This window comes from Solanum dulcamara, chromosome 1 (assembly GCF_947179165.1).
Source record: "Solanum dulcamara chromosome 1, daSolDulc1.2, whole genome shotgun sequence".
NCBI classification, from domain to species: Eukaryota; Viridiplantae; Streptophyta; class Magnoliopsida; order Solanales; family Solanaceae; genus Solanum; species Solanum dulcamara.
The window spans coordinates 12,840,949-12,866,939 of NC_077237.1; the positions used below are offsets into that span (position 1 = coordinate 12,840,949).

General features: G+C 34.0%; 1 protein-coding gene and 1 pseudogene across 1 annotated transcript; one reads left to right on the forward strand and one right to left on the reverse strand.

Moving 5' to 3' along the window:
- Positions 1–685: 685 nt before the first annotated feature.
- LOC129891667 (CENP-B homolog protein 2-like) lies at positions 686–4,231 on the reverse strand (annotated as a pseudogene).
- A 4,799-nt stretch (positions 4,232–9,030) lies between these two features.
- Positions 9,031–22,384, forward strand: LOC129902293 (uncharacterized). Its single transcript, XM_055977469.1, has 7 exons — positions 9,031–9,418; positions 11,170–11,255; positions 11,921–12,067; positions 12,169–12,277; positions 20,145–20,268; positions 20,838–21,111; positions 21,948–22,384. Exons 1-7 carry the CDS (start codon positions 9,289–9,291, stop codon positions 22,053–22,055), a joined length of 978 nt encoding a protein of 325 aa, XP_055833444.1. The 5' UTR covers positions 9,031–9,288; the 3' UTR covers positions 22,056–22,384.
- Positions 22,385–25,991: the final 3,607 nt, after the last annotated feature.

Below are 25,991 nucleotides of genomic sequence, written 5' to 3' on the forward strand. Positions count from 1 at the left end.
TCATTTCAAAAATGAGTCATCTCACTTTCACAAAAGACCATTTCCGTAAATTTAAATTGGAAATTGTGGACCATTCGATAACTACGGTGAATTAATTGAGAGGTGATTTTAGATAATTAATTTAATTGGTGGGCTAGATTATTAACTTATTTAATATCCTATACATCTTGGTCCATAAGTTAAATTAAGTTAAAAGGGATTAATGTTATTATTTTCTAAACCCTCAAACGAAAGGTCGAAGAAAACTTTTGTGCGGCTTCTGCAACAAAGTGGGATAACACTTCAACAAATTTCAAGTGAGCTTCCATTTGTGTCTTCTTACATTAATTATTGTATATGTGAGTAATATTATTATAATATTATTGGGTAGAAAGAAATTAAAAAAAAAAGTGGCTACAAAATGAAATGGTCTGTTTGTGTTTTGGAACCTAGGGTGATAAAAATATTTAGTGCAATAATCATTGCCAAGGATAAGGAAATGATTGACAATCATTTGGCAATTATAGGAAGAGCATGTGATGAATACATGAAAGTATTGTTTGCTACTGCCTGCACTTTGTTTTTTTTCTTTTCTTTTCGGTGGTGGAAGTTTTTAATCCTTCTTTAATTTGGTTCTGTGTTAGAGTTTTTCATATGGTATCACGTTATTGGTAGAGTATGACGGTAGGTGATTCCATAACTATTGTTAGAGTATCACGTTTTCATATGGTATCTCTTCCTCTTCCTCCGTAGGTGATTCCATAACTGTATCATTTTCGTTAGAGTAGTTCAAAAGTTGTTCAATTTCCATCACATTTCTGTAGGTTAAATTAGAGATGACATTATTAAATTCTTGAATATCTTCATCTAACTCACCAACTTCTTGGATACATTCATCTAATTCACTAACTTGTGGTTCGAAAACATTGTTTTCTTCCCACCGGATCTTGCAATACCAAAAATAATTTGCAATTGTTATTTCTTTCACATCAAAATTCCAAGCCAAGTTAGCAAAATTAATAGCATTCAAAATATTAATTTTTTCAGTATTTGGTGCTTTAACCTCAAGACCTTGTAGAATGCTGAAATAAAGACGACGATGATAATGAGCTTTGAATGCTCGAATAATTCCAGCATCACATGGTTGAATCTTAGACGTTGTGTTAGGAGGTAAGAAAAACAACTCTACATTTTTTAGGCCTTCAACTATCTTTGGATGAGTTGGGCAATTGTCTACTATTAACAAAATCTTCCTGTCATTCATTCTCTTATCAAATCAACCAACATATTCTTGCAAAAGCAAGCCAATTATCCAAGCTTTCTTGTTGGATCTATACATGCAATTAAGATTGTTCATGTTCACATTTTTAAAGCATCTAGGATTTGCAAACTTACCAATAATCCACAATGGTACTTTGTCAGATCCATCACCATTGTAACAGAGAGCAAGAGTAATTCTCTCTTTGTCTTTTTTGCGATCTTCAAGCCGCTTGGTAGCAAGTGAATGATTAGCTTCCAATCAGTAAAATAGTCCAGTTTCATCCATATTATAAATATCCTTCAATTCAAACTGATCTAGTTTTGACCGTATGCTAGACAATTTGTTTTCAATTTTCTCCATGATAGCTGAACCACTTTCACCAAAATGCCTATAAGACTTGATTCTGTATCTAGACTTAAAAGGTTCTAACCAACCAGAAGAGAAGCTGAATTCTGGATTAGTTTCACCATACATTTTCAGGAAAAGATCTTTTGTTTTTCCTTGGATAATTTTTCCTGGCATGTTCACTTTCTCTTGCATTTGAAGAAACCACCCGTACAAAAATTTCTCTAAATCAGGGTATTTTACCGGTTTATGCCTCTTGACATCGCTATTTTTTATCTAATTTGACAAATACTCTGCCGACCTTTTGAGAGTGTGCGATATTGTTGATTAACTAATAGTCAAATCAAACTTTTGTTTCACCCATGCTTGCAAATCTTTTTGGCTAATAGTTGGATTCTCTTTCTTATGCTCACATATTGCATTTCTTATTTTATTGGTAAAAGATGTTTTTGTACGCCTTTCAAATGATAAGAAGGCATTATACTTGGATTATGATTTTTAAACATCTAACTTTTTTCTTTTATCGTTAACATAAAATCTCTTCATATTCTATATACATGAATACAATTAGAAATATTAAATTTTACTAAATTCGTTTAGCTTTTCTAGATTTAAATAATAAATATGCAAAGGCTACACTTTTTAGTTTTCTAGATTTAAACTTTTAAAATTCTTAATTCAAATATTTTTTTTCATTCTTATGGCACATACTGCAAAATACTCTCTAAAATAATAAATATTTATTTATCGATAAATAAATATTTTATGCATTTATCGATAAACTAATAATCTCGATAAATAAATATATTTTTTTGGTCCCAAGAACATGCATTTATAGAGGTTTTACTGTAAATATTAGGCGTATTGTATTATATAAATATTCTTAAATTTATGATATTGGAAAAATTGAAACTTAACCATAGTCTTGAAATTCGAAAAAATATGGGAGTTGACATGTTAAGTGGCATCAAGATTAGGAACTTGGTTATACATTCGTGTGAGTTTTTGGGTCTTAGACTAGACATATAGTAATATGGTGTTGTTAGTTTCAAAATTTTATTGTGATTATTTATTTGATTAGATTGCATTGATTTGGAAGCCCAACAAAAGGGAAGGCTCAAGTCCCGGAGTGATTGCTTGATTATTTGAGGCAAGTAAACTTCTAAAACTCCGCAAATCCTTAGAATCCTCGAATTTCCTTTCTTGTATGTGTTGGGGAGTAATGAGAATGAGGTGATAGTTTATGTATTCATATGAGTTGATCTTAGTAAATGAACAAGGTTAATAAAAATATAATGTGTTGCTATGATCGTGATTGCAAAGTGTGAAATGCTTGATATTGACATTGACGTGAATCTTATGTTATGCCATAATAGTCCTATTGTGATTGTGAATTGCTTGAACTTGTCATTTCCTCATTATTGGGTGAACATTTTGAATTGCATTTTGTTCTTGGATACTTTGATGAGATGAAGAGTGATGTTGAGGTCATTATGGTGAGAGTGTGATGTCGAGGTCATTGCTGGCGAGAGTGTGATGCCGAGGTCATTGCCAACGAGAGTGCGATAGCGAGGTCATTGCTGGTGAGAGTGTGATGTCGAGGTCATTTTCGACGAGAGTATGATGAGGAGGTCATTTTCGATGAGAATGTGATGCCGAGGTTATTTCCGGTGAGAGTGTGATGTCGAGGTCATTGCCGGCAAATATGATTGATGCTCGATTATTGATTGTGAATGAGCATCCTTGCATACTTATTTGTGGTGTATTGACTCTTATGGTTGATTCGTGTGATACTTGTTATTTATGTCTTGTGATGACTTAACTGTGATTGTGGGACATATTTGAACTATGTATTGTGAAATCTAGGTTGGGCTGATTTTCTGTGCAGGTTGTAGTTATGGAGGTTCGATTGGGAGGAAAAGAATTCCTGTATTCTTTAGATCTGCTTAGTTTTGTTAGTTGACTTGCTGAGTAACATGTTGGTTGAACTCACTCCTTGCTTCTATACTTGTGTAGTTTCTGAGCCCAGATAGTGAGTTTGAGATATTCATTATACTCTGAGGCTTTGAGGTGACTCAGAGAAGTAGCTGATTGACGCCCGACGATCTCCTTTATCCTTTTTTACTCTATGCTTTGTTCTATTTGAGATACAAATACATTTAAGACTTGTATTATCTTTTATTTCATATTTATTAGTGGCTTGTACACGTGACAACCAAATTTTGGGGGTTATTTGAGATTATTTAAGAATTCTGCTATGCTTTATTTGATATATGTAGTATTTCTGTAGTATCTCCTATAATTGTTAGGTTTAGATTGACTTATTCTGATGGGATAGAAAAAGTGTCATCACACCCGGTTTCGGATCGTGACACTCACCCTCCCCCACAATAAAAAAGTTGACTATTTTAAATTGCTCACACAATAGGCCGAGGATGGCCCTAATGACATCATCCCCATCTATTATATAATACTTGCCAAAGGGCCCAGTGACTATTAATTGTTTAACCCGAGAAAACCCTAGCTTGAAAGCAAACTCATCACATATATCTGTATGACTCAATAATTTAGGGTCAAAACTATGCAAAAAGTGCACCAATTTCTTAGTGTATACCAATGCAGGTAAAATGACCCAACTACCCCCATAGTTGAACACAATATCAACTTCACCAATCATCCTTCAAAAATATATGAAAGAAAAATTATATTTACAACAAAATCATAGGGACCACATCAAACTGAACACATTAAAAGCTATAAAAATATAATAAACTAAATGCTAAAAGACTACATCATCTCGAGACCACCAAAAGACAAACAAAACAGAGCCTACAAAGACATAAAAAGTACACCCTTTAACATTAAACAATAGATTTCATGTGATTTTGGTAGACACATCAAATACCCACACATGCTTCACTAGGTCGACTTTATTTAGATAATCCTAACCTAATTGAAAAGTGTAACAAAATTGAATATATGAGACTTACCTTGACTAAATAAATCAGTACCTAACTTGTATAATTGAGAGCACTCTTCCTTCAAGTGATGGGGGCTTCTCAGAAATCCTTGCAGCGAGCTTCTAATGAAGAAGATGCTCCATTATTAGGGCTTTGATTTTGGGTTAAAAGGGATAAATTTTTTGGATCGGATACAATTCGGGTAGGGTAATTGAGAGAAATTAAAAATGGTGAATTTTATAAAAATGTCATATGTCAATTAATGGTTATGTGGTAGTTCCAAATATTATTTTTTTAAAAAAAATGAGCTGGTTATAGCCAAAACTCTTGTAAACCAGCTTGATAAAGGGTAATGGTAGGGACAGTCTCAGTACCACTGAAAATTTCCAGCAAAGTAACTAATGTTTACAAGGGTATACATATTCAAAAAATTGGACGACGAGGGTATGGGTGAGCCAAACTTCAAACGGAGTGTATATCTAGATATTTTTGTAAAGTTTAGGGGCTATATGACCCTTTTCTCTCTCTCTCTATATATATATATATAAGATAACTTATTCCATCACTATAACATAAATGATGGAATAAATACTCTGAGGACTAACTAATATCTTTACCAAATGTAGGATAAAATAATTCTGCATTTTATCCAGAGATCATTATTCCTTATCCCTCATGCCAAATGACTCCTTAGAGAGTTAAACGGAGGATTTTTAAAATACTTTTCTGTAAATAGTTTTAAAGCAAGTGAAACATAATATGGATATTTGAGCATGAAAATTAAATATTTTTCATTTATTTGAAATTTTTAAAAATTGAAAATTGAAGTTTGAGTTGTGTTGGTCATATCTCCTTGCAAAGAAACATATCATCTCTCTTTTTTCCTCTTTTCTGTAATCTAGAATGTTTCAGGAGGGAAAAAAAGGAAACTTTTAGAAAAAATGGATCAATTACCAAATTTTTCTTCCTTATTTTCTAAATTTTGAAAAAAAAATACATTTATTTCTCAAATCGAACATTCCTCAAAGTTTGAGTTACAATTTAACCCAAAAAGCTTGCCCTATCAAGGGCGGAACAAAGTAAAAATAGAGAAAAAGATCAATATTGGTTAACTGATTATGGTGAGATGGTTGAAATTTATGCCCCTTAATTAGAAATCATAAATTTGAATTTTAAATATGAAAAAAGAATTATTAGAAATGTCATTTCTCAAAATAAATATTGCAATACACAAATTTAAATTAATCAAGCTCTAATAAAAAATCAAATAAAAAATTAAGGAAAAAAAAAAGAAGAAAAAGTATTGCTCCCAACAGATGGCCAAGAAAATAGTATACTGCTCCACTTAAGTTGAATAAAGAACATTGACATGCATACTTGTGGAAAAAATTAAAGTATTAAAAACCCTTGTCTGAAAATCAGCCTTAATCATTTTATTTTGACTTTTATGCTTAAAAAAATAGTAGTATTTCTTTTACAATGTTCATTTCATCAATTCAAATGATTTCTTTTTTCTTTAATACTATTTTTATTATTAAAGAACTATATAAAAATATTAATAATTAAATTTAAATTCTCAATACATAATAATATTGGTTTAGCAAAATAAATCACTAATGAATATTTTTTTAAGAAGAGTTTCAAATCAACACGAGTCAAGTAAAATAAAATGAGTGGAGTAATAAACAAATGATGTGTTTGGTGAAAAAGTGTTGATAAATTATTTTTTTGTTATTATGACTAAGGGTTTGTTTGGATATGATTTTTAAATAATAATTTGAAATTGAAATCTTATTTAGACATGCAATTTAAAAAAATTAAATTATTTTTTTCTCATAAACAAAGCTCAACTCGTATACAATTTTTACCAAATGAACAAATCATAGTTCATAAACAAGGACTTTTTTTAATTAATAAATATTTATAATTACATGTTATTACAAAATTTTGAATTCACATAATTTTATAAAAACTCAAAGGGCTAATTAATCAACAACTAGTAGTACTAATTATTTTGTAATACAATCCTCCCACATGATACGAACAATCTATTTGTGTCGAGCATGCTTCTTTTTGTAAAATTTAAAATAACGGGTCATTATTTAAAATGATGGATCTTTTGTTCTTCATAAATATAAGATCTAAAATAAAAACTTGTGTATCTACTTTTACATTTTAAAAAATTGAAATCACAACTTGAAATTTGAAATTCTACTTTTTAGATAATTGAGATTTTAAAAGTCTGTATGGATATGCGATATGAAATCATGATTTAAAATCAAGTCGATTTGAAGTTGAATTATTGTTTGGACATGCAAGTTGATTTTTTTAAGTTGTATTTTTTTTTTATAAACATAAAATCCTACAAGTTGTGAAAACTATCAAAATTTCTCCAATTTGTATACAATCTTACTAAATGAGCAAATCATTATTCATAAATAAGATGTCAAAATATTCTAACGCATCATTTTGATAAATCGAATATCTCGATGTTTCTTTTACAAATAAAATATTTTCAATTACAAACTTTCAAATACACATATTTTATAAGAGATTGGTCAATCTTTTTACATGGAACATGATTTTTTTATATAAATTTTAAGATGATAGATTTTTTTTTAATTACAAAATATAAACTTATGATCAAGTTTTACATTGGATTTTTTTTAAAAAAATCATGATTTAGATTCCAAATCATGTTTTTTTTTTTGAAATTTTTGGGATTTGAAATCATGATCTCAAATCGAATTTCCAAAATAGTGATTCAAAATTATTATTTTCATATTGCATATTCAAATACAAGTTAAATCATGATTTGAAACAGAAATTGAAGTTTTGTCACATTTCATAAATAAATATTAATTTCAAATTTGATCTCCAAATTCTAATAGCCAAACACCTATTATAAACCTTTTTTATTCATAAATTATAAATTTTTAAAACATCCTTATAAGAACAAAGGAGAAACATTTGTTTTGAATATTAAAGATAAATAAAAAAATATTTAATCAAACCAAAAAATACTTCATAACTGGGAGGTAAACTTCTCTCAATTCACTTTTACTTGTCCATTATACTAAAAAGTTCAATTTAACTTGTCATTTTTAGCATATAAAAACATATAATATTTTTTTCTCATATTTTATTTTTAATATTAATTATTTATTCTTCCAATCAATTCTTAACATGTAAAATTATATATTACTAATTATTATAAATATTATAATAAAACACTCACACTTTATGATAACTTGTTTCATGTGGGATAATTCGCAAATCACATTAGGCAAATTCGATGCGACTAACTCAATTCGAATAAATTCTATAAAATACTAATAAAAAATATGAATACTAATCCTTACTTTTTGTTAAGAGACGTGTAAATACAAAGAAGACCTCAATGATGACTTTTTACATTATTTTCTTCTTTAGAGAACAATAAAACATTCACATTTTATGATAATTTATTCACTGTGGGTATTGGGATAACTCGCAAATTACATAATAGATATAAACTATAAACTATGCTAGGCAAGTCAGAATAAATTGATAAAGTAATAATAAAAAAACAATCATATTAATTATTACTTTTTGTTAAAAAATATGTAAATACAAAGAAGACCTCAATGACGACTTTTTACATTATTTTTTTCTTTTGAAAATAAGAAAACACTCACATTTTGTGATAACTTGTTCACTGTAGATATTGAGATAACTCGCAAATTACATAACAGATATAAACTATAAACTATGCTAGGCAAGTCGGAATAAATTGATAAAGTAATAATAAAAAAACAGTCATATTAATCATTACTTTTTGTTAAAAAATATGTAAATACAAAGAAGACCTCAATGACGACTTTTTACATTATTTTTTTCTTTTGAAAATAAGAAAACACTCACATTTTGTGATAACTTGTTCACTGTAGATATTGAGATAACTCGCAAATTACATAACAAATATAAACTATAAACTATGCTAGGCAAGTCGAAATAAATTGATAAAGTAATAATAAAAAAACAATCATATTAATCATTACTTTTTGTTAAAAAATATGTAAATACAAAGAAGACCTCAATAACGACTTTTTACATTATTTTTTTCTTTTGAAAATAAGAAAATACTCACATTTTGTAATAACTTGTTCACCGTAAATATTGAGATAACTCGCAAATTACATCACACATATAAACTATGCTAGGCAAGTCGAAATAAATTGATAAAGTAATAATAAAAAAACAGTCATATTAATTATTACTTTTTGTTAAAAATATGTAAATACAAAGAAGACCTCAATAACGACTTTTTACATTATTTTTTTCTTTTGAAAATAAGAAAATACTCACATTTTGTAATAACTTGTTCACCATAAATATTGAGATAACTCGCAAATTACATCACACATATAAACTATGCTAGGCAAGTCGAAATAAATTGATAAAGTAAAAATAAAAAAACAATCATACTAATCATTACTTTTTGTTAAGAGACGTGTAAATACAAAGAGGACTTCAACGCGACTTTTTACATTTTCTTCTTCTTCAGACAAGCATAGAAGAGAACAAAAAGCCACCTCTTCTTCCCCTAACAGCAAAGATAAACAGAGTATTCTTTGGGGAAGAGAAAACCCATATGTGTATAGAAGATAAGGGGTTTTTGATTTTCTTGATTATGGTCAACTGAAACTTGATTTTTTTGTAAATTTGTAAACTTGTTTCTTTCTGGAGAGAATTGGGGGGAAAATGGAATTGGTTGATCAGTCTGAATCTTCTCCTTTGGTTCCTCCTTCTGTGATCACTGACCCTAGTGAGATCGATCTTGAAGCTGGTTCTAGTGAACAGATTCAGTGTAGGATTTGTCTTGAGAGTGATGGTCAGTTTTCTTTCTTTCTTTCTTTCTTGATTTTACCCTTTTTTAATCTTTTATTTATCGTTTGAAATATTAGTTGGCTCAATTTGGATTTTTTTATACTGTTTTTAACCGTAAAGGAAGCTGCTTTTAGGTGATTCTTGAGGGCCCTGTGATGGAAATGAAAGTATTTTGGTGAATTTGTCTTGACCCCAAATTATACAACTCTAAGTGTACTAGTTAAATTAGATTTTTCTAGGCATTAGTGAAAGGCTGAATTTTGCATTGGGTTGAGAAATTTGAGCATGTGGTAGTACTATTAGTTTTGTCTGATTACATGGAAATGAAAATCTGCATCTATTCTATTTGGACTTGTTACTTATCAACATTTGTTTTCTATTTGATTTATCAAAGAAATGAAAGAAGTAAAAAGCATTTATTAAGAGGTGGTGTGAATTTTTGTGCGCTTGGTGAATGCTTGTTTTCCAAGTCGTTTGTTGTTTATTTCATTCTATAGCATAGCATTATTTGCCTCGGTGATGAATTTACTGATGCGGCATAATGAAGGAGAGGTGCGATGGTGTATGTTCTTTGCAGATGAAATAATGTTGATTGGTAAGACACGCGACAAAGTTAACGATTGGTTGGAGGTTTGGAGACAAACCCTGAAGTTCAAAGGGTTTAGGTTGAGCATGACTAGGACATAATACTTAGAGTGGAAGTTTAGGGAAGTAACTCACGAGTCACGTGACAAATATGGGGTTACATTGTAACATAAGCCATCCCCAAGAAAGGAAGTTTCAAGTATTTGGAGTTTAATAATCAAAGGAATAGGGGGATTAACAATGATATTACTCATCATATTGGAGCAGGTAGATGAAATGGAAGCTCGCATCCGATGTCTTGTGGATAAGAATGTGCCACAAGCCTTAAGGATAAGTTTTATGAAGTGGTGGTCAAACCAACTATGTTGTATAGTGCAGAGTATTTCTAGTCAAGAGCTTGCAAACTCGCATGCATAGAAGATGACAGAAACGGACATGAGTATGTTGAGATGGATGTGCGGGCATACTAGGTGTTATAGGACCAAGAACAAAGCTATCTGGAACAAGGTGAGAATGACCTCCGTGGTGGACAATATGAATGGGATGAGAATGAGATGGTTCAGGCATTGTGAAGAGAAGAAGTACAGATGCCCTAGTGAGGAAGATTAAGAAGTTGACTATAGTAGGTATAAGTAGAGGTAGAGGTAGATCGTAGAAGTCTTGGGTAAAGATGATTAGACATGACATGGTTCACCTGCAGTTTATCAAGGACATGACTTTAGATAGGAATATATGGAGCTCGAGGATTAGGGTAGAAGGTTAGTAGGTCGAGTGTTGTTTAGTTCTATTTTCAGTTGTATTATTATTATTCTCCTACTATCTTATTCTTCGCTTTTATTATTACCTGATGTTTCATTCTCCTCAGTCATTGTTTATTTTGTCGTTGCTACTGTTTTCTTCTTCATTATTTTTAGCATGACTTCTTCACTATTGTATTTTCTTTATATACTTTGTTTTTATATGCATTACTTGAGCCGAGGGTCTATCGGAATTAGCCTTTCTACCTTCACAAGGTAGGGGTAAGGCTAAGTACACACCACCTTACCCATACTCCACTTGAGGAATTACGTGGGTATGTTGTTGTAGCATAACATTATTGGGTTATATATGCTGAACTTGTGCTGTTTCCGAATTGGGATGCTTGTAAATGTTTTTATTTTTTCTTTTCAGGTAGGGATTTTATTGCACCTTGCAAGTGCAAAGGTACATCAAAATTTGTTCATCGGGAATGCCTTGATCATTGGCGTGCGGTGAAAGTATGTTTTGTTGGCTTTTGAATCTGTATTACTTAAGCAGTTTTAACCTTGTTATTGTCGAAGTTGCCTTGTTGCTTTTCTTTCAGAAAGGCACTCCATCAAGATTTTTGTTATTTCTTGTTTTGTTTTGTAACCATGGTATTCGGGCTAGCTTACACGCACCTTGACTAGTTCCATGGGTACCTGCTACCTCCCACCAGTATTGGTATCAGGTAACTTTGTCTACCAAGGACAAATCGACAAATGGGGAAAAAATCACCTAGTGATTTTGTCTATATTGGAATTTGAACCTGAGATCTCATAACTCCCAACCCACTCCATTGATAAGTAGGTCACGCCCTTGGGTGCTAGAATATTTTTATTCCTTACCTTACGTGGAATTAGTTTGTACTTGTATTGATGCATTAAAACGTAGGATCAGGATTTGATTAGTGTCATTTGTACATATGTTGTGCATGTATAGCTTTGGACTAGCCACTTTACTTACAAGAGTCATTTTTCGATGTGCTTTTCATTTCAACATGAATTCAAAACTATCAAGCAGTTGTTGAGGCTTTCCTTTCATAGAAGCAATGTCTGCATAAGTTGGCTGAGCAATTTACAGTAAGCAATAATCACCAGAATTGAATTTTTTTTCATTAGCTAAATACATTTGTCTTTTACAGGAAGGATTCGCATTTTCCCATTGCACAACTTGCAAAGCTCCCTATTACTTGAGAGTTCATGTTCCCACTGATAGAAAGTGGCGAACTTTAAAGTTCCGATTCTTTGTGACCAGAGATATTTTGTTCATCTTTCTCGCAGTTCAGCTTGTAGGTGGTTGGTCCTATTTACAATTTTGTTCTTTTATTTTCTGAGATATTTCCTTACCTTATTTATAGAGAACATATCCAATTGCCCTTTTTCATTGCAGGTTATAGCCTTACTGGGATATTTAGTTTACTTGATCGACACCCACCATAAGTCTTGGTTGCGTTTGACTTGGGGGTTTGATAGCGAACTAAGCTTCTACTACCTATGCGGTAACCATCTTGAGCTTCCCATTATTATATATTTCTTAAGTCATGATGTTTTTTTTTTGATTGGTTATATGTGTTAAATCATGGTGTTACCTATCGAAAAAGAAAGAGATCTGTTAAGTAACTGTATTTCGTGTTGTCTTGTCCTATAAGTTCTGTTGTGCCAATCTCCCTTACTCTCTCTCTCTCTGGAATTTATATCCTCTCTTCATTTGCTTGTTTCCTGGACAAAATGAAATTTGTGATGGTTGATATGGTGGTTTGGGAACCTTGCTCCTCCTGAGATATTTTCTCAATAAAACGGACAGTATATCCTTCAAGTAGCTAAAGATACTACTATTTCAAAAAGGAGCTAAAGTTACTATGCCTGTCTCACTTCAATTGTTAGATAAAATTCTTTCTGCACATCAACATTCTTTGTTCACCAGCTGCCTGCTCCCATAAGAACTTTTTTGCATACTGATCACTAATTAGAAAAAAAGTGGCATAGAGACCTTGAATGACCATATGATCACCGAATGTTGAGAAATGGTTGAGATTCTTTAATATGAGCGGAGTAAGTCTAATGACCCTAACTTCCAATTTTCTTGAATTGGAAGTTAGCAACATCTAGAAGAATGAAAGCCTAACTTCCAATTTTCTTGAATAAACTTAAAGTAATTGCAGTCTAAGAGCCCGTTTGGATGGGCTTAAAAAAAGTAACTTTTATGTATGAAGTGCTTTTAGAAATTTGAAGTGCTGAAAGTTATTTTTATAAATAAGCAGTTGAGTGTTTGGATAATAGTGCTTATGTTGAAAATAAGTGTTTGAATTTTAGGGTTAAAAGAATAAAAAGGGTAGTTTGAGAATTTATTTAAAATATAAGGGATATAAAAGTAATTTTCATGGTCAAACAAAATGGCTTTAAGCATTTAGAAAAAAAAAGTTAGAAATCCTAAATTTTCATTTTTGACTGACTTTAAGAACTTTATGGCTTAAAGTTAGCATTAGGCAAACACGTCCAAAAGCTAAAAAGGGGCTTTAAGTTGGTTTTGACCAACTTAAAGCCCATCCAAACGGGCTCTAAAATTGACCTTACCAAGAAGAATAATTCCATTGTAAAATGAGCAGCAATATGCTCTTAACTCATAAGAACAGTGAATGTTATTTCCTTAATAATTTGCTGATAGCTTAACTCTTACAAGAGCCTCAAATCCTCCAGCAAGTAAATTTTATTCTCTATAGGTAACTCAACTTGCATTTGCAGTGAAATAAGATAGAATAAAATAAATGTGTTAAAAACCCAATAGTATTGTTGCAAATTGTTTATTTGAAATGAATTTTTTAAAAATATAGTATATCTTCCTTGACGACAAACATTCTTTCCAAATAATCAAGAAAATACAACCTTCTTTCTAAGTATAGATTTTTCAAGGCTATAATAATTTCAGTTGTCAGTGTCTACCAAATCTAATTTTGACATTCATATGGTTAATGGTAATGGTTCAAGCCTTGGAAATAGCCTCTGACAGAAATGCAAGGTAAGACTGCGTATAATAGACCCTTGTGGTCGGGCCCTTCCTCAGACCCTGCGCATAGCGGGAGCTTTAGTGCACCGGGCTGCCCTTATTATGGTTAATGGTAATAAATAGTATTTATCAGAAATTATAAATCCTCAAACCCTCAGGGGTTGGCCTGGTGGCAATTGACTTGAGCCTTGGGGTTTGTTCCCTTTCAAGGTCTCAAGTTTGAAACCCACTGGGTGCAAACAATTTTTGAGGGCCATCGGACTGGGTAAAACCTGAATTAACTGTGGTGCACTTGTGGGAAAATCCTTGCCGAGGGCCTGTGCACACCCGGGATTAGTCGGGGCTCTAAGAGACTTGGACACCTGGTGCAAATAAAAAAATAAAAAAATAAAAAATTATAAATCCTCAATGCATCAAATACCTCTCCCATATCCCAAAATACCTTTTTTTGCTCATGTGAGTCTCCGACAACACAAACTCATAAGGGTTTGATTGCGTAGCAACTTAATTCTAGTACACATTGACATAATCATACAACTTAGTGTGTTATGATAATTGAGAACACTAAAGGAAGGATGATGACAATTGGAAGTAGAAGTTCGCTTACAGGCCAATTGGCCAAAACTTTCTCATGATGGACATTGCTGGAGTGGTCTCAAAGATTGTGCTTTCTGTTTCAACTGATTAATTTGAAACGAGGAAGAAGTATCTTAGATCATGTCTGGTGAGTAGGTTTGGTAAATTAGTACTTCTGCTGAATATAATAGCAAGTAGCTTGTGGAGGGTACTAACAGGAACTTGACTTAGATTCTGTTCGTCTTCTGTATTTCTTAAGAGAATTCTCCACCCTAACTATCCTTAAGGCTACCAAACTCTTTGGAAATAAATTATACTCTTTATTCTCTCAGGCTGCACCAAAGCCAAAATCTGTCCCTAGTAAGACTTCTCTCGTTATGGCTATATCGTCCCCAAGAATGATGTGGCAGGAAGTGTTAAAGGTCATTATGTTCATAGATGCTCTTATGTTTTTAAAATTTATGTCCAAAGATGAAACTGAGAGGATTCTCATTAATGGCAGTTAGTGGTCTGAGGACGCCTTTTTGTTGCTCGACAGGTGGTCGTTTAGGATAAAGTTGTTCATAATAGGAGAAGGAACAAAAAGATTGAAGGTTTTCCAGTATGGTAGGACTTTTCCTGCACCTTATATGGACCTCTTCATGCAAATTGTGACAGTTCTGGAGGCTTTACCAGATCAGGATACTTGAAAATCATACAGAGAGAGGAAGTAGGATGTTTCTGGTGAAGTGCTTTTATAGGCTACTAAGAAGAGATGTCACAATGTTCTGCATCTATCGGTTTGACTTCCCAAAGCTTAGAAAAAGATGTGTATTTTCACTTGGTTGGCAACAAGGAGGGCATAGCTGAAATTTGAGAGGATAAAATAAAGTAGGTGTCATGTGCAAATGTTTACGAGAAAATGTGGATTTCCTATTATTGCATTCAGGTGGCAAAGCAATTGCCTATTTGCCATAAGAAGTGAGCATTTTCTAAAGCCTTGAACCGTAGGGCATTATGACCATGGTCAGTATGAAGTCCCTGACTGAGTGCGAGACAAGGAAAAGGTTCAACGGGCTTCTTGGCTGGGAAGTTTTTGAAGAAGGGTGCATATAACACCTTAAGAGAATCCCACATCGTAAAGGTAGAAAAAAGTTATATGCCTTAACATAACACAACTTTAAATGGTATGTACGCTTTTGAGCTTGATGATGGAGTAGCAAGGGACAAATATGTGAGGTTATTGGGCCAAAGCAGACAATATGTGCCATGCTCTTGGGTCATGAAAAATATGTATCAGAGTCGGACTCCCGCAATATGATGGTATGGCAAACTTCAACGAGGAGGCTGAGTCCCCAAGGAGGGTGTATGTGACATCCTTGACGAAGGATGGGTCAAGGACAAGGTTTGGTATGCTTATAGGTTGACAAGCTGCATATACACTTTAAGCAAATCCGACATTAGAAAGGGAAAGAAAAATGACGTGCTTATTAGACTTTACACAAGTTTACATGGTGCACACGTTTTTTATCTCGATGATGACGTAGCCCAAGGTATAAATCCATGAGGTCTATTACGTCAAAGCTGGCAGTATGTACCATGGGCTTGGAATGTGAATTCAACTACAAAATTGTGATATGTGATGTTTTTTGAGATGATTGAATTTCCCCCAGATGTGGGGACATAAGTTTGATGTCGGTTGTAGTGTATCAGCAAATACAAAACACCATCTGATGTGCATTCTCATTATCAAAGCTGTTATGGTAGAATCACATCCCGCGACCCTAACAAAAGTTGTCCACTTCTTTTGAGTTCTATCTAGGCCTAATTGCTTTGGGATGGAATTATATCCTCTGTTTGGAGGTGTCCCGTGTAAAAGTTTTAACAAAAAACTATCCTCCTAGGTTGCCCTTTGTTGTGGTGTAAAATCCTAGTTTTTAAGAATTACGTACTTTTTGGTCATTCTACGAGCATAATAGAAACATGTTGAACACTTGATAACTAGCAAAGATTTAATAAAACGCTTACATGAATAGCTTCTGTTATTTAATTGTCATAAATAGTTGCATACTTACCTGCTGAAGCACCTGCTTTGCTGCTGCACTGGAAGTAGGCTGAAAGGTGGTGACTTATTGCTAGATAATATATTGTAAGGGGATTCCTTTTCCTAGAAGTCACTAAAGGATCATTTGGTTACAATGGTAAGTGATAATAATCTCAGGATAAAATGTGAGATTATCATTCGGTTGATTTTTTAATTCTAATATAAGCAATCTCAAGATTTTTATAGCACTAAAAAATGACACAATATCCTTCTCCAAAGCTTTTCTGCCAAAGTTATTTTGCCGAGGCCGAAATTGGAAATACAAGTTTATCCAAGTTTATCAAGTATAAGACCAAACACATCATATATTATACCCCATATATCCCATGTTTAGTCCAATGAACCAAACATCTACCAATAAAAAGTATATGCACTGAACAATCTCGTCATCATTTAATCCCTGCATTATGTTTCCCACATTATAATCCCTGTATAACTTGCTCACAGGACAAACGACCCTAAAGGGATCCTTGGTGGCTGGTTAGTATTCTAGAGGTTTATAAATTTTAGGAGTCCTATGTTTCCTTTTAATTTTTAGGGAAAAAGGCCAAATATACCCCCGAACTTTCGAAAATGGTATGCATATATGCTCCGTTATACTTTTGGGTTGTATACACCCTTCCTGTCATACTTTTAGGTCATATATATCCTTTAACCAAATGGAAAAACACGTGGCGCCATCTGAAAAATTTATCTGATTTTTTTTAATCCAAAATTTAGAAAGCCCACCCAATTATCCATTTATTTTAACCACCCGGATTAGAAAAACCCTAACCCAATCTGGAAGCATCTTTACAGAGCATTCCAAGTCTAATCTTTCGCCGTCGGCAACACAAAATGGAAAATTCTCGTCGGAAACCTAAGGTTCGCCTTGAGAACAACCTCAAAATATCCTCCGTGTAGAGTCACCATAAAATGGAGGGATTCCGGCCAACATTATCTACCTTCTCATTATAATCTCTTCCGCCTAAAACCTCCGGCGCCACGTAATATGGTGTCCCTACCACTCCGCTCATCAGCTCTCCTTCGTGGAACACTGAACGAGCCAATTTCAGTTCGTTTCAGTTGTTAAACAGAATGTTGTCTGGCTTGATATCCCAGTGTGCTACACCGAGCCGGTGGCCATGTCTTATTGTCTCCATCAATGGCACCTGGCAGGCGGTCCAAAAAATTTCAATATTGAGGACAACAAACAATAGAAAGCCTATCTTATATAAACATGATACCAATCTGTGAACTGAAACTAGCTTAGAGTTTCTAGCCTTAATTTTTTCTTTAAAAGAATGATAACCCTCAAATCAGAATGATATGGACAATGTTAGGATTGGGTTAGGATTTTTCTAATCCGGGTGGGTAAAATAAATGGATAATTGGGCGGACTTTTCTAATTTTGGATAAAAAATAAAATAAAATGGGATAAAGTTTCCAAATGGTGCTATGCGTCTTTCCGTTTGGTTAAAGGATATATATGACCTAAAAGTATGATGGTAAGGGTGTATACAACCCTAAAGTATAACGAAGGGTATATGCATTCCATTTCGAAATTTCGGGGATATATTTGACCTTTTTCCCTAATTTTTACTTTGGCTACTAAGTTATGATTTTTATTTGCATATATGTTAGTACCTTTTTCTCTGCAAGAATATTATAAATGGACTAAGTGAACCATTGATCTTTTGTCCCCAAGTTCATCTCCATCTATCAATTGGAGGTTCTCTCAGAATAAATATGGAAGTAACAAAAAATAGTCCTAACATAGTGGGAAATTGAGAAATGCTGGATAAGATAAAGGTACATCCAGTAGCATTTTCTCAAAAATTGTAAAAATTTTTAGTCAAACAAAAATATAGAAAATGCAAAAAAGGGAGTTAGAATCAGTTAATTACATGGGGTGGAGAAGTGGCAATTATATGGTGTGAATCAAACCTAAGCATCTGCATCTGTGTTGTCCCTATTATGTGGGAGAGGTAGAAAAAAGAAAGGCGGGTATCATTGGGAAGGGGGGGGGGGGATTAGATCTTTTATTTTGGGTGGGGGAGGGGTTTGGACATGAAGCAAGAATCACACATACTTTTTCATACACATGGCACATGATAAATGTCAGAGAAGGATAAATTTTAAGATAGATGTGCAGTCATACAAGATATGATAAGATTAGAGATAGTCACTTTTGATAATGGAAGATCACATAAATAAAACAACAGAATTGTTTGAGATGGTATGATTGTGTCCTATGTAGGCCTCCAGATGAAGCAATGATGATTTGATGAAAGTGTTAGTGGACGAGGTAAGTCTAAAGTCGCATATAGAGAAGCCATAAAACACATATAATCTCTTGGAAGTTTAAGACACAATAAAAGTGACGGATCTATATAGGCGATACCAATGAATTATGCAGGTGTATTGCTTGTGAGAAGTCTCTTTAGTCCTTTGTAGGATAAGTGTAAGATTTAAAGAACTTCTTGTTTTAAAGAACTTCTAATTTTGCTTGTAAAAAACTAACTATCTAGTGTTCGAATGAAATAGACTTGATTAGAGAGGAATAGATGGAAATAATTTTCGTACCTCACCTAATGAAATTGTGAGTGAAGCATAGCTGATTGATTTAGGATGGGAGAGTGGTGGAGGATGAGAGTAGATTTGGGTTATCGGATGGAGTGAAGGGAAGAGTTTTCTTGTGGTAGTATATGTAGTTTGGAGGGAACTGGATGATTTTGTGAAATCTGAATCAGTCTGGATGAGTTGCTGGAGGTTTTACCCTTGTCTAATCAGTATGCGAGGTGTGGAAAAAAATCAGTATGGAAAAGGCCAAACATGTCATCGCAAGCTATTCCGGACAGATGCATGTCAAATCACAATCTAATCCCCTCCAAACCTAAAAAACAAAAGAAACAATTTACCCACTAGATACACCAATCTATATAAACCTTTGGTTTGGAGGATTAGCTCATATGTTGGGAGGCTGTGAGCCCCTCATACTTCACCATGTGGTGGGGGATCAAGTCCCACCTATGTAATATTCCCCTTCGCCTCCCTCTAATTGTAATGAATTTTAAAAAAGAATCTACAAAACAAAACCAAACAGTGGATGATATACACTCTTATTGGCAGTCGGATATTAGTGTGTATCAAAAGGCCCCTTAACTGATTATTAATTTTGAGTTGATATTAGATGGAAATGTCTTGATAATAAGATCCACTTGAGGCGTGGAAGATATTTTCGTGCAAAATATTTGCATGTCTATCCCAAAGTATTGCGTTTTAGGAGTCCGAACCTTCACCTTTCCATTCCTTGTGATGAAGGCATGAAACAAACTAACAGGTTCCCCAGCAAGAGAATGTGGGAGCCACCTCAAAATTACAGGAGAAAAAGAGAAACAGAAGGAGCAAGTGACACAGGAAAAAAGGGGATTTAAGTATCACGGCATCATTGGTCTATTTCTTACTAATCTTCGTGCAGTAGCATTAGTCTATTTGTATATATCTTGAGAAGAGACGTCCCATTCCTTTATGCGCATGAAGGCATTCAAGGACCAAAGATGGTGCATAATTTTTCAAAATAATTGATAGTTATTGCAATGAGAATTGTGTTTGTTATTCTTCGTGATCAATATATACTTTAGACCTTTCGATGAAATTCAACTTTTGTAGTCACATCCCTTAAAAAAAACTAACTTTGAGGTATTGATTTGACAATGTACAGGGGCACTGTTATTTTTCGCTCTGCTAGGCCTATCTGGTTGCTTCATCACCTGTTATGATCGAAGAGTGCGCAGTGATTTGGCTCAACCCTGCCGCGAACTGTGCCTTTGCTGTTGTCATCCTGGGTAAAGAATCTTGACTCGTCATTCGTAACAAGCTTAATACTGCACTCTTCTTCCTTGTTTCTCCCATCATCAATCCAAGGAACAAGTAAATGATGGTTAACCAATGCAAGAACATTTTTCCTTTACATCACTTTTGCACTCTTGATAGACTGTAACGTAGCAATTAAGCATTGTCGATGAAGCTGTGCTTGTTTAGTTGTCTGGATAAGAACTAGAAAGTCTTAGTCTCTCCTTTGTCCTCTTTAAGAAAAAATATTTGCATTGTCATTCTGAAAATCTGCTGCTTTCTTTGGATGTGCCCATCATCTATTGTTATACATGCTTGCTATGTTTGGAAAGCTTATGGAATGATTACAATTTACAAGGAATTACATGCTAAAGCTGCTTTTGATGGATTACCTGTTATCATTTATTAATTCTTTATTAATATTAGATCTGGTATCTACTGCATTATCAGCTTGAACAACATTTTGCGAGAAATGGTGCACTCTGATCTCTTTCTTCTGATGCTACTTCTTGAGGAGAGATTTATTGTTTTCTTTCTGACGACTGGTGCATCATCGTTGCAGAATATGTGCAGACTGTCATTTACCTGGTACACTTTGTATGTGGACTGATTGTACAACATGCTTTGAAAGTTGTGCTGGTGCGGCCAGTGAGTGTGGAGGTTGCTTAGGAGGTGCTGGTGAAGCTGGGTTGCCACTAATATTTATAATGGCTTTAATTGTGCTAGGACTATTTACTGTCATCGGCATATTTTACAGTGTTTTGGTTGCTACAATGGTTGGACAGAGAATATGGCAGAGGCATTACCATATACTTGCAAAAAGAATGCTGACAAAGGTTAGCTAAACTCTATTGTTGTTGCTTTGTTTTTTTTAATCTGTTTTAAAAGTGACATTGTCATAAATGATTGTCTAAAGCATGAGGTGGGCCTCTAGCCAGAGGTTAGCAAAGAGTTGTTATGTGAGAACCTATGTTACTTGACTCAGTGCGGGTACCTGATACGGGTGTGGATCTAGAGGTCGGACTCTTCATCACATAACTTTTAGGATTCGGGGTTATAGATACGAGTGCGAATAAGGTTGCTGATAAATAAATATATATTTCTATTAATTAAACATTTTGAACTAAAGCTAATAAAGTTTTAATTCTTTATAAGTACATAATATTTTATTCATAAGATATCTCGTGACATAAATATGTGTGTGTGTGTGTTTTATCATAGATGTAGTCAAAGCACCCAAGATGAGTTGACCAAATCTGGTGTGGATTCCAAACCTACACTCATGTCGTGTTGACATGGGTGTGGCGAGGATTTTGAAGAGTCTGCACATAATTGTTCTCTATGTAACATTCCTGTATTGAAACGAGTAAATCATTCCGAATTGTCTGATCCAACATGTATCTGTCTACATTTTGTGCTTTCTTGCATTCCTTCTCAAGCATTGTCAAACAGAATGTGGTTTGATACTTGAAACTAAATTTTTTTCTTTTTTTGTACCCAATCATTGTCTTGAACCCTTTTCGTCGAGAGGCGATTCATTAAAATGTTATTTATAATAAATCCTTGAGTACGCAATACCACTCAGAATTTGTGCCATGATGACTGCTACAATTCTTAAGATGTTTATCAGATTCAGCATCTACCTAACGATATGTTTGTTTTTCTTTTGAAGGAATATGTTGTGGAGGATGTCGATGGTGAGGTCAATGGAAATGATTGGTCTCCACCAGCTCTGCCACTGGAGCATGTTCAGCAGCTGAAATCACTTGGACTTATGTAAAAATTTGAGGATTTTGACATAAATGAAACTCCATATAATTGGGGCTCTCATCATGTGATTTAATAGTATAAGCAGTTAGGCCTGCAAGGTATAGTAAGGTCTGTGTACATCATACCCTCTCCAGACCCCTTTTGTGGGATTACACAGGGTATGTTATTATTGTTGTTGTTGTAGTTAAACCTGCATGAGATAATTCTTCTTGACGGAGCGAAAATCCCTTTCAACCCAATATTGTTCATATTTTGAGGATGTTCACATGTAATTGTTAACAAAATTGTCCCTTAACAATCTAAATGAATTAACAATTGCAATCTGGTTTATTTAAATCAGTCCCTTCTAGTTCTAATAGTTCTCTATTGTTATATTTGTTTGCTGTTTCTAAGTATATTGGCTAATTGACTTGTTTGTCAGATATTCAACTTTGTAGTAGTTGCAGGGGTCTTCCAAATATCACTTATTGCTAAAACCATGTGAAGGGGAACATGTGGAATTGCTTTGCTTTGCTTTTTTAAGGAGAAAAATTGAAAATTGTAGTTTGGGGTATTATAATGAATTGGATACCTTATCTAAATGGAATGTTGTCCTTGTGTTTGTTTGGAAGTTATTTTATCTATCTATCTATCTATCTATCTATCTATCTATCTATCTATATATATATATATATATATATATATATATATATATATATATATATATATATTTTATTTTTTAAATAAAATTTTGGCTCAGGGCCATTTTATTTTTTTCCGTTCAAATTGGACCCCAACAGCCCAAATACAATTAATTCCTTCTTACTATTCAGATCCCTCTTCCCCTCTTTCTATGTCGTAGCTGAGAGATGTACTCATGGATGCCCCTCTGGCCTATCATCTTGAGTTTAGCTCGCAAATTTGGGAACTGGGTTGTGCATCTGAGATCCAAGACTTCATGTAAGTGGCTATTCCTCCCTCTTATACTCTTTGCATTTTTTGCTACTAATGTCTTGCATATCTGCTGTAGCATCTCTTGGAACTCTGTCTCTATCCTGCTTCCATTGAAGTTCAGCCTTAGGTACCATGCTGTAGTTCTTGATTCGGCTCCAGTGCCATCAACTTTTGGTGATGATTCGTTTTGTAAGCTAGCATAGCTAGAGTTAGGTAGCTTAGTTACTCTCGTAGCAGAGCGATCCCTTTGATGGTACACACTGATTTTTTAAATATCCCTGCTATAGGACTCCTCTCCATGTTGTGAATACCTTTGCATCCTGGACATTTGAACTGATTAGTCTCCTTGTTTTAATTCTCAATGAACAAACCTACGCTTTGTCCAAGCATGCTACTGGTAGTTCTCTGAAATGATGAACTTGTATGATTGCCTGATTCTTTAATGCTAAATTAGCTAGTTTATCTGCTAATTGATTTGCTTCCCTAAATGCATGCTTGACTTGAACTTTCAAAATATTCATTAGCTTTTGAATCTCCTCTATTTGCACCGCAAGACTCCATGGAATTCTCCACTCTTTCAATATCATGTTCATGAGACTTAAAGAGTCTGTTTCTATGATGATATTCTGAAAATCATACACTTTGCAATGCCTCATAGCTTTAAGAATTGCAATTGCTTCTGTCTCCATATTAGTAGTTATTCCTATAGCCATAGCTTCTGCAAAAATTAGATCACCATGTGTGTCCCTTATACAGAATCCATATGAACTTTCTCCAGGATTGCCTCTACTAGCACCATCAGTATTGCATTTCACCCATCCAATGAAAATTCTTCCATTTGATAGCTATGTGATGTAGTTTAGGCTTATATCCCTGTAGGATCTTAATCATTCCTGGCCACTCCTTTGGAAGGTCCATCCAAGGAAACTTTCCTTTAATTGTTTTATACACATTGTCTTGACATTGTGTAACAGCCTATGATAGGTGACCTCTTTATCATATCTCCTTGCATTTCTTCTTTTCCACAGTTCCTACATAACTATTGATGGTATTTCCCTGTATACCAAACTGCAGCTTTGTGGGAACCTGAGCCTTCCGCCATTTACCAATTAGATTTGTTAAATTGGCTCCCTCCATACTGATACCTGCACATGTAGCGAAGAAACTCCATAGCCTATGGGCTATAGGAACAGTTAGTAATAAATGAGACAGTCTCCTGGGTATAGGTCTCACAGCAGTAACATCTTGAGGCTATTTGAATCCTCATCTTCCTTAGGTTATCCTCAGTAGCAATCCTACCCTTCCATTCTCTCCATTGAAAAAATCTCATTTTGAAAGGAATTTCAGACACCCAAATATTGTTCAGCCAGCTCTGTTGTTCCTTCTTCCTTCTCATTACACCATAAGCAGATTGGACTGTAAAAGCTCCAGAAGTGTTTGCCATCCACCAAGCTTTGTCATTTTCCCCTTCTACCAACTTTGGTTAATGGTGTTTGTTATATGTTCTGCCATCTCCCCAGAAATCAATTGCAAAAGCTTTTCTTTATCCCACTCCCCATTCACAATGAGGTCTTTTATCTCTAAACTTTCATCAATAATGTTGGTCTCCTCAGTGAAGTAAAGAGCACCTTGTTTTGTCCAGTTATCATACCAGAAACTAGAGTTTCCTGCTTTAAGCTGCCACTATATATCATGTTCCACCTCTTCTCTAACCAATAACATTTTTCTCCATCCATGAGATGCCCCCATAGTTCTGACCATAGTAGGATGCTGCTTTTTGCAGTATTTGCTCCACATGAAAGTGCTCCATAGTGATGAAGTAGAGGTCCTGAAATTCCACCATAACTTTGCAAATAAAGCCGTTGAGGCATCATGTAAAGATCTGAAGCCAATACCACCTTCTACATAGGGGTAGCATAAGTCATCCCAAGCAACCAATGTTTTCCTCTTTTACCCGTCTTACTCCAGAAAAAACTTTCAAATATCTTGTGTATCTGATCTAGTACTTTCTTTGGTGGGTTCATAGCTGACAGTAAGTGCACTGGCATGCACTGTAACACATGACCTATTAATACCATTCTTCCACCAAAGGATAGGAATCTGCTCTACCAACTCATAATTCTTCTTGCCACCTTTCTTAGTAGATCTTCAAAGTGTGTTTTGTTTTTTCTTCCATAAAATACTGGAAATCCCAGGTATGTAAATGGAAAGTTCCCCATTTTAATACCTGTCAATCTTCTCAATATGATTCCTATAGCAATAGGAGTTTTCTCATGTAGGTAGAAAAAGCTCTATCTCTATTAATCATCTGTCTTCTGAGCATACCAATCATTTTCTCCACTGTATATCTATCCTCTGATGAAAATAAGATTGTGTCATCTGCATAGGAGAGGTGATTAATCATTGGACTCCACTTAGGCATTCCATATCCTTTAAACTTGACATCCTCATACAAATTATTTAAACCCCTGGATAGTACTTCTGCAGCAATTATAATGTAGTTGACAATGGATCTCCTTGCTTTAGTCCTCTTGAAGAAGAGAAGAAACCATGAAATTTTTCATTAACTAGTACTGAGTACCAGTTATTGGATACTAATCTCCAAATCATGTCAATGATAATCTCACGGAATCCAAACCTTCTCATTATCTTTGTCAAATAAATCCAAGAAACTCTATCATAAACCTTTGCCATGTCAAGTTTCACCACCACATTATGATTTTTATTTCTTGGATTTATATCTCTGATAATCTCGTGCCAATAACACATTCTCTGTAATGTTGCTCCCTTTAACAAAGCCTAACTGATTCTTTGAAATAATATTAGGAAGTACCTCAGCTATTCTCTCATGTAGGACCCTAGATATGATTTTGTTCCCAAAGGTACTTAGACTAATTGGTCTCATATCAGCAAAGGAACTAAATTGTTCCTTCATAGGTATAACCGTATAAGAACCAAATTAGTATAAGTAATGAGCTTTGGCAGTTCTTTTCCACAGAAGAAACCTCTAACC